Source organism: Dunckerocampus dactyliophorus, chromosome 6 (assembly GCF_027744805.1).
Source record: "Dunckerocampus dactyliophorus isolate RoL2022-P2 chromosome 6, RoL_Ddac_1.1, whole genome shotgun sequence".
Taxonomy (NCBI): domain Eukaryota; kingdom Metazoa; phylum Chordata; class Actinopteri; order Syngnathiformes; family Syngnathidae; genus Dunckerocampus; species Dunckerocampus dactyliophorus.
Window position 1 is genome coordinate 19,456,957 of NC_072824.1, and position 14,173 is coordinate 19,471,129.

At 40.8% G+C, this 14,173-nt stretch overlaps 1 protein-coding gene across 3 annotated transcripts in view; it reads right to left on the minus strand.

Moving 5' to 3' along the window:
- The window catches only part of mast1a (microtubule associated serine/threonine kinase 1a), an 85,962-nt gene that overhangs the window by 4,458 nt on the left and 67,331 nt on the right, over positions 1–14,173 (minus strand). For all 3 annotated transcript variants that reach the window (XM_054778307.1, XM_054778306.1, XM_054778305.1), the window contains 11 exons: positions 13,838–14,003; positions 13,152–13,253; positions 12,945–13,067; positions 12,736–12,845; positions 8,136–8,299; positions 5,344–5,588; positions 5,007–5,258; positions 4,679–4,911; positions 3,092–3,214; positions 2,757–2,893; positions 4–191 (listed from right to left, as the gene is read on the minus strand). In XM_054778307.1, the coding sequence (XP_054634282.1) occupies positions 4–191; positions 2,757–2,893; positions 3,092–3,214; positions 4,679–4,911; positions 5,007–5,258; positions 5,344–5,588; positions 8,136–8,299; positions 12,736–12,845; positions 12,945–13,067; positions 13,152–13,253; positions 13,838–14,003 (1,843 nt within the window). The remainder of the gene's footprint in view (positions 1–3; positions 192–2,756; positions 2,894–3,091; positions 3,215–4,678; positions 4,912–5,006; positions 5,259–5,343; positions 5,589–8,135; positions 8,300–12,735; positions 12,846–12,944; positions 13,068–13,151; positions 13,254–13,837; positions 14,004–14,173) is intronic.

Consider the following 14,173-nt stretch of genomic DNA (forward strand, 5'->3'; position numbering starts at 1 on the left):
TACCCAGATATGAGGGCTCAGCAGAGGAGCGGTACCCCTGAGTCGGAGACCGGGCGGAGAGGCTGTGAGTTGGTGAACCAGGGAGACTCTCGCTGGAGGAGAGGGAACGATTCAAAGACGACAAACTGCGGCTGGTGTGCAGGAGGTTTGACTGCTTTGTGATCTTGCGGAACAGAGAGCTTCGCTTCTTACTGCACAGAGAGAGCGATTTGAAAATGGTGTTTTGTCTTCTTTACTGATGAAACCACGTATTAAGTACATTTATGTGGACGTATATCCACTTATGTGATCATGACAATTACACTCAACAAAAATATAAACGCAACACTTCTGTTTTTGCTCCCATTTTCATGAGCTGAACTCAAAGTTATAAATTTGTTTGTATGTACACAAAAGGCCTTCATCTCTCAAATATTCTTCAAAAATCTGTCGAAATCTGTTAGTGAGCATTCATCATTGATAATTTATCCACTTCACAGGTGTTGCACATAAAGATGCTGATAAGACAGCATGATTTTTGCACAGTTGTGCTTACGTTGGCCACAATAAAAAGCCAATCCAAAATGTGCTGTATTTGGGGTTGTCCGGAGAGTCAAAAACCAGTAAGTGACCAACATCTGCCTCAAATTTTGAGTGCATTCAAAGTTTGGAGTGGCCTTTTATTGTGGCCAACCTAAGGCACATCTGTGCTATAAACAATCTTGTCTCTTCAACATCTTGATATGCCACAACTGTGAGGTGGGTAGATTATGAATCATGAATGATGAATGCTCACCAACACAGGTTTAGACAGACTTGTAAAAAATATTTGAGAGAGATAGGCCTTTTGTGTGAGTGAGCAATAAGCACTGCTCAGCCTAAGCTATGTCAACCCCCGGAACCATCAAGAATAGACGCTAACACACAAACACACGTGTCTAAGACACAGACAGGAGAATAAATGATAGGGATGCTCCGATCAGGGTTTTATGCTGCTGATTCCGATACCGATCATCCATGACTGAGAACGGCCAATACCGATACCAATCACATGGATTAACTGTGTATTTTTCAATTTATTTATGATGAGTGGTATTGAACCCCGCCTGTCGCCCGAAGTCAACTGGGATAGGCTCCAGCATGCCCCCGCGACCCTAATGAGGAAGAAGCGGTATAGAAAATGGATGGATGGATGGATGGATGGATGGATAGAGTGGTATTGGTCAGGGGTCCCATTATACAATTCCAAGGGCCGTTGGCAAATACGTCATTATTAAAAAAATAAACCTTTGGGCGGATTGTCTTTTTTTTCGCCTTTATTTGTGTGAAACAATTTTTGCACTATTTGACACAAACCTGAAGTTAATTTGATTTGATGCAAGTTTTGGAGTAATAAAAAACACAAGAAAAATAGATTGTTCAATAATTGATTTTTTAGTTCAAGATAACAAAATTTACAGAAGAAAATAATACAAATAAATATCTTAATTACATAGAAATCTGTCCTGCCTAAGCTTAAAACAGAATAAATTCAGTGTACAGGCTGCAGGGTTCTCCAACTTTCATCACTATTAGAGCTGTCACTATTTGTGTTTTATTTATGACTGGAAACATTTAAATTGTACACTACTTTATTTACCAAGCAGACCTCCACTCAAACAGTGTGGCCATCGTCTCTATGCTATTTTGTGCTTATTTGTCATTACATAAAGGCAGAAAGTCTGAATTGAACAGTTATAATAAAAACTACTGAGTTGAAGCAAATATTCTTTGACCCTTTGTGAGCTATTGAAAATCACTTGGCAAGCTAGGAAACCCCTGTCATAGATAGTATCACCACCATAAGGCTAGACACACTATGTGTTTATGTTGAACGACAAACAAATAATGTTTTGAGGACAAGACGTAATGGGTATAGTGACAACAAGAGAGGAAAATTGTCGAGTGACACTTGAAAAAGTTAGTACCTACTCAATGAACGAGCTCCAAACTAACCGCATTGCTTGTTTGTTTGAAAAACAAAATGTCACTGTGGTGAAAAGTCGCATTTGGAATTCAAAGACGAGAAGCTCGGTGGATAATTTCAGCGACAGCTAGTCAAAGTGTTCCGTTTGAGGTTATCATTATTCGTTTTTTTAAACAAAGATGCAAAAAAGTTGAACATCAATAGGTTTGACAAGGGAACGATCAAACACGCTGGCATCGATTGGCGAAGCCTGTGTCAAGTTGTCAAAGTGAAACCATTGAGGTTTCACAGACTAGTGTTGATTCTCGCGGCAACATGGAACCAAGTGTGTCCCTTGTCGGCTCATTACATTGGCAACATATTGGCAACACTACGTGACACAGCAGACATGCACATTCAAGTCATGTTTGTGCTGTCATGACATGAATTGTCATGTCGATTGTTTTTTGTGATGGGCTTTTAAAGGCATTTCTCGGCATATGCCGTGTTTTTTGCAGAAATCGGCCGATACTAATCGGTGGCCGATCAATCGGAGCATCCCTTATATAACGTCATAATATATAATGCTGTATATTTAATAATACATTAAAGATGTTTCATTGTATGGTTTATGTTTTTTAAGTGTGCAGGAGTAGGGCGTACATGACTTCCAGTCAGATGTCTGAAGGGTTACGCGACTGTGAAAACTTTGGGAACCACTGATCCATATCAAATGAAAAAAAACAGGTAGCAAATACTGACAGGTCTCATTGCTTATACTTTAAGTACAGAGTACAAAAAATGATGACGATAATCATGTTTTAGCTCATACCTGTCCTGTCCGTCCTTGCCCATGGTCCTCTTGTGTCTCCGGGCCATCTTACACTTATAACTGGCTTTGCGGGCTGGACCCACTTTAATGGAGGTGTTCTCAAACGGTGTGGTTGTCACTGTCACTTTGTTGCCGCTCTATAAAAGGTCGTAGGTCAAAAAGTTATTTCATTGCAAATATTTAAAACAAACCAGCTATAGTTATAAATAGAATGCAGTTGTATATATTGAATATTTCAGCCATTAAGCAAAAAGTGACAAGAAGTATTCATACATCAACAAAAAGATGAGTGAAATCTTTAAATCTATAACGCACATAAACATGCTCATTCCTACCTTGAGGATGAGCTCTACCACCTCAGTGTGGACCAGACCGTGGACGGGTTCTCCGTTCACATGAGTGATGAGGTCACCTGCACACAGACCAGCTTCCTGGGCGGGGCCGCCTTCCTCCACATGCTGCCAACACGCAGTATATAGGTAAGAACCACAAGGGATCATCAATTGGCAAAATACTCCAAGCCATAGGGGACTCTAGGGACTCTACAATTAGGCTATACAAAGAAAGTCATGAGGCTGCAGTTCAAACACATCTATTCACTACAAGGATGGACTGGGACAAAAATTTCTCCCTGAACATTTTGGTTCAGACTGGCCCCACCGCATCTCCTATGAAGAGCCTTGGGATCGAACCTGCATCTTCTGCCTTGACAGGGAACAGCATGCACCATTACACTAACAGAGAATGGCAACATAACCACGGCAAGGGGCAGCAATAAATACAACGGACGTCAATGGGCCCATTATTGATTGGCCCACTGAGAAAACTCCCAATACTGCCGATGGCCAGTCCGCCCCTGCGTTCACTCTTCTTATGAATATGAATATAAAAACACTGTAACGTTGCTAAGCAATATATTGTCGATATTAACATATTTTAGTTTTTCTGACCTATTTTGCAATTATTGTTTTGAAATAGAAAATAAATTACAAATAAAATTTCTGTTCAAATGCAATCCGATCAACCATTATTATTATAATCGTCATCTTTATTGTTATAATTGTGATTATTATTATTATATATACAGTAGTACCTCGCATAACGTAAACCTCCTTTTACGTAAATTCCACTGAACGTAAAGAATTTATGTAAAGTTTTTGCATCGTATTACGTAAGAAATTCCATATAAAGTAAAGCGTCAAGTCGGTGCAAGTTCAGAAATTCGATTTGAATACCTCGTGCGACAGAGAGAGGGGAAACATTTTCCATGACTAACAAAGTACACTTGGTGATGCCTTCTGACGCTTCACGCTCTCATTGGCTGATTATCAGGGCACCGCCTACGCTCTCATCTCATTGGCTGACTTATACAGCGCCTACGTGAGTTTGTGTGACAGACAGGGCTAGTCGCCCTTAAACTAGTTGATTGTTTTTGTTTTTCAGTTTTATTCATTTACAGTAATCCTATTTATTACCTTATTTTATATTGGAATGTTACTCTACTATGTTTATGCTAACGTTTTCTTATATTTTCGCACCATATTTGGTGGACTTTGAATATTTTGAAGGGCCAAAGGGGTGAGTTTGGGAAGATCTTGGAACGGATTAGGCTATTTACATGTATTTTACGCTTCGTATAATGTAAAAACCCTATAACATAAAGGTTCTCGGAACGGATTATTTATGTTGGAGGGGCGTCTACTGTACAAACAAAATTATTATTAAAAATACTAATTACAATTTAGGGAGCGGTGCTAACTAGCAGCTTTATGCAAAAACTATGCAACCATTCGTTTTACAATAAAAGTTAGAATTTTTTTTTGTTATAGTGTGATACACATTTCAACATTTTCCTTCATTCATCATGTTTATGACACATATGCAGGCGTTTTTTTGCACTTACCACAGTGCAAGCTTCTTACCCAGACTATATGATGCACACTGTAGATATCGCTGTCTCCAATATAAACCCTGATAGCCCTCAAGGTGAAACCGTATTTCTTTCCAGAGCGATGAATGGTGATGGGGGAGCGCAGCACGCTGACTGTCGGGAAGAAGTCTCGACTGGGCGAAGAGTCGCGGGAAGAAGGATTGGAGGAGAAAGAGTGAGGGGACATGGGACTGGCCAGTGGAGAGAATCCACCATGCTGGTCCACTGGATGAAGCAGAGAGTAAGGAGACAGTAAGTTATAGTAAAATCTAAGACACAGGACTCTTACTACGTCAAAATAACACTTGTCCTTTCCTTACCAGATGGTATGATTACAGACAGGGCAGTGGCCGAGGCTGATTTGATGACCTTGTTGCCAGGTCTCGAGTTACGTTTTTCTCCATCACCAGACAAATGTGAGTGACGTGCCTTCCGGAAGACCAGGTCGTTGGTGGCCCGAGGGCCCAGAGGGTCGTACAGAGGCGTCATCACATCACGTGCAACTGCAGGAGCTGGCGATAACATATTGATGGTCACGACTCCTGGTGTCTCCCCTTGCTTGGGTGACTTGTCTGTAAGGAGTCATGTTGACAATATTGCTGTTATTGGTGGTTACATGCTGGAAATTGTCACTCCCCCTCTGAGAACACTGCCCACCTGCTCCGTCGATCTCTTTTGGACTGTTCCTCGGCTCCCCGAGGTTTGCGGACGGAGCACCAGCCCCATCCAGGGAGGTGCCGCGGACCTTGAAAGTGGCTTGCCTAGACGGGTAGTCGGGCTCGCCTTCAATAGGTGAGGCGAAGCGGTGTGTATCCATCAAAGCTGAGAACCGTCGCCTAGCGCCAAGGGGAGGGCTAGCATCCCCCTCCATGTAGAGTGACTCTGAGCAAGACAGCCGCTTCCTGCATGAAACACCATTGAAACACATGATACAGTAGAAACAGTGGCACTTATTCACTAATAGTTCTCACTTAAGACTTTCCAGAAAAAATATACAGTGTTCCCTCACTCTATCGCGGTTCTTTTGCGGATGCCCTGTTTCACTGAATTTTTTTACTGCTTCTTTTTTTTTTATTATTACAGCGTATGAACGCAGTTGACATGCCGAGCCTGGCCCTTTAAGAAGAATTGCATTGTGGGAAATTGAGAATATTTCGTCCTTGACTGCACCGCCCACTGTTTTCTGTGTCCTGATTGGCTGTAGACCATTGTCAATCAATGTCCTTTGTGCCGCCCTGCGTGTCTCCTGTGTCATTGCTAGCTTGCTTGCTTGCTAGCTTGTATATGACTCTTCAGTTCGAAGGAGGAGGACTGCAGCAATATATTTTAACAATGATACAAAAATGCTACAGTACAGCGGAACGGCGCCAGGACGAAAAGGCACAGTCACAAGAGACAAATACACGTGAGTGACTTAAAAATAAAAAAATTCTTGTGTCCTACCTGTAGGTTGATCATTAAAATTCAATAGAAGGTTTGAACTTTTTTGAGAGTGTTTTTATACAACAGAGAAATGTGATAAAATGTTAACGCCTGTCTGAGAAGTGTTACAGCCTGTAACTAAAATGTAACTATAAGTAAAGTAGGATGTGGTGTTAATACTACAGTTGCTCAATAATGGCTTTCTTACCATACCGATATTGTTCAGCACTTCATTGCCGATACCGAGATCAACTGATGACGATATTGGCACCAACTCTTCCCTCAAGCTAATGTTGTGTAATGAACAGATTATGCTTCTTTTAAGCGGCAGTCCCAACCCACTGTACTTGCAAGTGCGTGCTGTCTACTTGCAAAAGCGTGGGCAAAATTTGGGGATCCGTAGTGGCCAGTATAGCATCATTGGGATTTGGGAGCATGCAGACACGACGCAGCACTTTTTGTGTAAGAGGAACTTTCGCTGCTTGCAGGCTGCGTCGAGGCTACAGATACGTGCCGTGTACTTCTGCTGCCAATGAACGCACAACGTACTGACCGTCGCCCCACACGCATACACACAAAAACAAAAGCACGCAAACAGCACAGACCTCCGCCAAGCGCTAGAGTTCCCCCCATATTGTGATTCACACCAGGCAATTTTTTTTGTAGAGTTATATGCACAAATGCCGAAAATGGTCGTATCTCACAATTCCGTCCGTTTTATTTCACATTTTAGTCTTGAAATAACATGTTTGCTCTGCGATGTAATGAATATAACATAATAACAACAAAATGTTATATTTTTGAGCAATTACTGTTGTAATGCACTTTTTTTTCCTGTGGGCTGAGGCACAGCGGTGACGTGATGTGGTGCGGCTTCTTATTTTGCTGCAGGTACGCCAGCTGCGTGTGACTTCGACTGACTCTTCCTAATAGGTGATATTAAAATACTGTAGTATTAAAGGAATAGGCCTTACTTACCACTCTCAGCACTTTACAGTCATTGCAAATTGCATATTTTCCATCAGAAGGTGAAAGTTTAAAATCATTTCAGACCATAATCAGCTACAAAGCTTGTTGCTGTGTGGAGCACGACGTCATCACTTGCACACCGATATCATTACCAGCAGAAATAACGATCATATTATCCTGGCTCTGTAATGTAAAGATTTAAATTATTCCTTCTCCTTTAATAATTCAGACAAACATGCGATGAAAATACCAGAATTGTCCTTTAATAGAAGAACTGTACTTAATGTCATAACTGCACCGATGAAAGAGATAGCTCCTCCTGATATGTTAAACAGAAAATCCAATATGGGAGGTAAAAAATAACCAGCCAGCTTATCAATGTCCTAAATCTAGCTTGAATTCAGAATGTATGAATGATTCATTCCATTTGAATGTAGACAGATGATTTCTGCATAAAGCACTGAAATGGAGTTATGGGATGTAATTGCCAGAGTGGATTACTCTTATTATCTCAGTCAACTGTGTGTCAGTTGATTACATTTAAGCCTACAGGTAGCTGCTGTGTGACATGCGTAGTTATGACTTATGTTTAATAACTGCCACAATCAGCATACATTTTTCATGTGGTCGGGCCAAAAATGGAAACCCCACGGTTGTGAGAGCTCTCTTTAATCTTCAGTTCAATGCAGTTATGACAGATGAGGGGTGAATAAGCTGTGTCGCCTCATTACTGTGAATAAGGAACAACTTCAAGTAATGACTGAAGCACTCGTGGCTCAAAATGTACCTGCAATCATCCTTCTTGAATAAGAATACTGTGGATTTTGGCAAGACAGGCAGACAAATTTGGGTTATTCAACAACCAAGAGAAAAGAAATGGCCACTTCAGAGACATACCGGGCTTCTATTGCAGGCTGTTGACTCACAAACTAAAAGTGCCAAATGGAGTGAGAGCGAGGCAGAAAGCAGCCATTCAGTCAGACTCAGATATGTGACTGAGGAAGACAACCTTCAAGGATTATAAGACTCTGGTTGACAAGAACTCTTCCACAACTCACATTTCAGGTGATCCAGTCCTCCAGCTCTTCTCCCTCATGCTGAAGCTTCCCAGGCTCTCTCTCTTGGTCGCCTTGTCCTCCCTTGGGCCCTTGTGCTCTCGACGAGAGACAGAGGATGAAGCTTTCTGCTCCAGCTGAGAGAGATGCTCCATGCTACTGTACACCTGCATGAGGCAACACATTTGGAACATTAAGTACACCTGCTTGGATTGATGGTATTGGAACAGCCATGTTACCGGGACAAAAGAGAGAACAAAATGACAGACGACAAGCACAGCAACAATAACCCCTGCTAGAACCTGGTTAGAGAAAGCAAAAACAATAAACATCAACAACAACAACAACAACATTGTCTGCTAGTGCTTGGTTTGGTTTTGCTTAAGAGGGGACAGACAGAGAGAAGAGAAAAGGGTGAGCAATTAGAAGGTAAACACAACACAACAGAATAAGTATAAACAAAAGCACCACGAGGACACTTCTGTGTCATTTCAATTGGACAACACGCTGACTTCCAGAAAAAATGTGTCAGAGGTTGCACAAAATGTTACATGAAGAACAAAGGTGGGAGCAATACAAGGAACAAAACATGCAAACAGGTTATTATGTGCTCCAGAATCACATGTGGGCGAGGACAACGAGCTTATCCATGGGAAGCTTGGAATGACTATCGCTATCAGTTCACCATGGTAACAAGGAGCAGCTGAGGACTCAGTAGCAAAGAATACATGTTTGACTTCATTTGTTGAATACTTAATCAACATACAGTATAGTGGTAGTATAGTAGTATGTGTGGAAACTGCTCACGTCTTTGATTTTTAATTTGGTCTTTTTTAGTTGTTAGCAGGCTTTTGTGGTAAAAAAAAAAAAAAAAGTTTAAAAATAAAAAGACCGGTAAATTTATTAAATACGAATAATCGAGTTAATCACATGCCTACTCTGTGATTAATCGCGATTAATCACAAACTTTATTTGAATTTTTTTTAACCTGTGCCTGGCTGCCTTTCAAGCAGCTATCTATCTACAGTATCCAACTAATCACACATTTACCTTGGGAATAATGAAGGAGACATTATCTTACTGAAGTACTACAACTGCCTTGAATTTTTTGGGGGATAAAAGTACAAGCTTAGTGATATTGTACTGCCCTTGTAGTGTGTTTCTTTGTGCAACGCTCGACAGCCAGTTAACAGCTAAATGTCCTCCAATAAACACACAAGGTTGGTTGGCTTTTATTTTAGCGAAGTCACTTATAAGGTTTCCTGTAAAACTGTAACCGAAATACAAACATTGCATCAACATATTCTGGTCGTAACACTGTGAATTTGTAACCTGTAACATGGTAAATACCATAATTATTTTATAATTATAATTTCGCCTCCTTACTAATGCTCCAAAAATACACCCATATCACTCCAGTTCTCCGTTCTCTCCATTGGCTCCTGATACAGTCTAGAATCATTGTTAAAGTCCTTTTTATTTGTGTTCAACGCCATTAATGGCCTTGCTCCATCTTGGCTCAGCTTTTAACTGTCCGTCACCACTCCAGGGCCTTGCGCTGTTCTCAGCACAGCAACAGTACAAGTTCCGAGGATGAAATACAAAAAATGTGGGATCGCGCTTTTGCTGCGTTTGCCCCCACACTTTGGAACTCCCTTCCCTGCACTACAATCTATTACAGAGTTATCAGTTTGTAAATCTCTTTTAAAAACTCATTCATTCAGACTGGCTTATGACACATGATTATATGTATTTTAGTTGTGATTCTGTGGCTGTATTTTTATTTTGCTTTAGTTGCTTTTATTCGATCTTACCCTGTTGTTATTTGCTATAACCTGTTTTTACTCTTGCGAAGCACCTTGGGCACCATCGGGATGTTTTAAAGTGGTATGCAAATAAACTTTGATTTGATTTGATGACTTACAGACACACTGTCTCCAAGGCAGAAGCGTGTTAGAAAGTATTCCGTAACAAACGTGTCCAGTCTCCTCTTTAAAAATCAATCCGTGTTGAACAGCATTCAGTGGATTATACAATGAATTATTGCGTCCACCAGGTGTCGCCAAACATTAACAGCCAGAAAACACCACATATCAAATTAAAGGCAGCACAAATATAATTAAATTGTGTTATTATATTTTAACGCGTTGAGACTTTCAGATTAATCACAGGCTTTAATGTGTTACTTTTGAACAGCCCCCCCCCCCAAAAAATATATATATAAATAAAACTACAACCCCCAAAATCCTTACACATATGGCATTTTGTTAGTTTTTTATTGCAGAACATAAAATTTATGGTGTAGCCTATTTCGGGAATAAAGTGCGCACAAATTAATCAAATAACTGTCAAACTAAGCAAATGCAAAAATGATGCTAAATATATTAATTTAAAATTTACCTAAGAAAGAGAGAAGCAATTCTCATAAATATATAGACTGGGATCTTCAATGTTGTTAAGGTAAAATGTAGCGCTCTTTGACCATATTAACCAAGTATATTGCACAACACAACAGCAACAGAACCAATGTTGTAATAGCAGTAAGGAGCAAACTATTCAGCCAGCAATAATACAGCTGAGTTCATTATAAACAATAGTACGGCAAGTTTAACACGCATGCGTTTCACACTAGCGGTTGAGGGGTGTGACCAACATTTTGAAGCGCATGCAGATTAGGGTTGGGCATCCAGTCTTGAGCATCGATGGGAACCGAATGAACGTGATTAAACACCTCCGGATTCATGGTGTGGAAATAACAAGAAGACCTCGTCTTTGATGTGCTACGTCAGACGTCCTCGAAGCATTCAGAATCAGGGAAGTCAAACAATAATGCCAATGTAACCGAGGATTTCAGGGTGCCTGCTGATGCGGACATTCGATGTAAATAAAGGACGGGAGCTACGGCTATCGGAGGCAAGTTTATTCATGTGCATAGCTAGTCTTGTTTAGCAACGGTCAAGACACTTTCTCAACCCACACAACACATGAGCTCCACTGGCTACATCCGGTTTACTTTGAACAAAATTAAGGTGTCATAAAAAATAGCTTACACCAACATCGAGGCAGCAAACAAAGTATACTAGTGCTAAGTCATAACATTAGCCTGTGTACTTTTCATAGACTAAAAGACAAAAAGTTGTTTGATGTGCATGTTTGCGTGGCTGCAGCATCACACACTCACTAACAGCATATGTGGAAATGTTTTTTACATTAGCTTTTCAAAAGTAAACATATTTTGTGAAAGATGTTTGTTGCTACTGCCTTCTTGTGGAGTTGATAAAAACTACAGTTACAGCCACAGATGTTAACGCCAATGTTTTTTGATCCAGTGCCAATGAGAAACCCCACTGGTTATTTACCACTGTAAGACCCAACGGTTATTTGCCGCATTTGTGGTTACTACAAATAATCTCAAGTATGATTAAATTTCCACCTCACTGAGGCACTTCTCATAGACTGAGGTGCTCTTTCAAACCTGGGACAAAGGAACGACGAGAAAAAAATGAGAACAAAGACGATAAATGAAAATGTGAGAAAGTCCCACTTGAGAGATTAAGTGTGGCAGATGGACACAATGGGAACAAGCAGGAAAGATGATCACATCTGCGAAGACAAACAGTAAGGCTTTAAAGATACACAGGAAACTAAAAGACAGATGATAAGGTCTAGATCAGTAGTTCCCAAATTTTTTACAGTTGCGTAACCCTTCACACATTTAACCTGAAGCCATGTACCCCCTACTCCTGCACATTTAAAAAACAGAAACCTTTTCATTTTAATTAACTTGAAATATTGAACATAATGAATTGGTTAATTAATTTCATCGTAATTCCAGGTCAAAAACAAATATTTTGCATGGTCACATTTTGACAGTTTCACATGAGCTCTGATAAATACGTAAGTAATCATCCTACATATATTTTATTCTAGTTTGATGTTGGCATCCTTCCGTTTCAATGGATTGAATTCGAGCTTCACTTTTTTTCCCCACTCATGATTGCTATGGTTTAAGTCTGCATATTCATTTAATACCAAATTGAAGGACAAAGTTTAACAATTACAATAAAGCAGTATCCGAAGTATAAAAACACAAACAACCAACGATAAAGCCCACATCACAGTGAGACAGGTTTTCACTGCGCCGTGTGGGGATTGGAATACCAATATCAATGAAATATTTAGGATTAAACCCTCTTTATGCACAAAGTAATCATCAACTTACTGTACTTATTTGTTCATATGATGCACACGGAGCAATGGACGACTTCACACTCTGTCTCCTTGCTGCTCCGTTTTCATTGCGCCGTGAGGCGTTTAGGTGCACTTGTAATTGACAGTGTTAAGCGCTAATTGTTTTTCATTTTTATTCACGTACCCCCTATGGCAATTTGCGTACCCCACTTTGGGAACCAAAAGTCTAGAATAAACACTCAGGTATGAGCTCCTTGCCCACTGTGACCTCCTTTTAACTTCTCTGTCCTCATTTAATCATGCAGAGAGCTGAGCAAGCGTGACAAAGTACTGGTTGGCCAGCAGGAAAGAGGATCATAATAGATCAGTGGCAGAGAGAGATAAATAGGAGAGGTTTACAGGAGATTCAGACCTTGCTGAATCGAGGGGAGCAGGAGGAAAACTGTCTGATCTCCACCGGCTCGTCATCATTGGTGTCATCCCCGTCGTATGCGTTGATGTGGTGGTAACGATCGGAGCGTGCTAGCAGAGGAAGGGAAGTGAGAAAAAAATGTATGAGGCGTCACTTCAACATAAAAATGTGCGACAGAAGCACTGCACATTCTAGCACATGTAGCGTACTATCAAAGTAGCTGGTGTCCTCCTCCGACTCAAGGTGAGGGATGAACTCGGCTTTCTGTCGCAGCAAACTGTTCCAGTCAAGCTCCGTAAAGAACGGGTGCTCCTTCACTTCAAATGCTCCACCTGTCCAAACACAAACAATGCAATGAATAAATGTGTTCCTGCAAGAAAGGCGACAGGTGGCAGGTCTGCTGCAAGTGCTGGTACCTGTGCCCAGCCTCACAAGAGGGTTGGTCTGCAGCAAGGTGGAGATGAGGGCCTGGGCGTCTGCAGGTAAGGCGTCATCACCATCAGGCCAAACTATATCATCTGATGGAGCAAGAACATTTGTTTACAACATACATATAGCAGCATATCATGTAATCATTGGGGAAAAAATGCACTAAATGGCGCAGTACAGTTCGTCACAGTATGTTGCGGATCGATTCTGCTTTTGTTTTCTTCCCCAATCAATTCATTCATCTTAACATGAAAGAAGGTGTACAATTCATGTATTTGTAGCTCAAGGAAAGAGTGCTGCTCAGATATGTTGGGATCCTTTATAGTAGTAACACAATAAAATATACCAAACTAAACGGACCAGCAACATTTGGTGGAAATGAGGCATTAGTTAATTAGTTAGTTAGTTAACACACTAGAAAAAAATGCAATCCTCTCTCTTAATGCCATTTGTATGGCTCAATTAATTACGCCCCCAAACGACGTTAGGGGCTGGCGTTGCTGTGCCCCTAGACAGGAGCCAACAGGAACAGGAAGTCAGACCTGTACATACAGTACATACACATGCCAAAAATACCTTTTGTTTCACAAACGAATCATCACTCAGCATTAAACATAAAGCAATAAAAAGGCCAATATGCTGGCCCTGGATGCCTGCTTTTACTGTTTCTCACCTGTGATGACCTGTCCAAACAGCTCCTCAGGAGTGTCTCCAAAGAAAGGCACGCAGCCCACCAGGAACTCGTAAAGAATGATACCCATCGCCCACCAATCCACAGGCTTCCCATAGCCCTGACGAAGAATCACCTCGGGGGCGATATACTCGGGTGTACCACACACCTGAGCAATGAAATAAGGATGGAGGAAAAAACTATGAGACAGAAAGAGAAAGCAAAACACATTTTTTGTAAAACAGACACACATATTACTGATGACGACTACTATCATTCATAAACAGCATAAACAACAATAATGGGATTGCCATGATGATTGAGAGCATCCATGCTTCA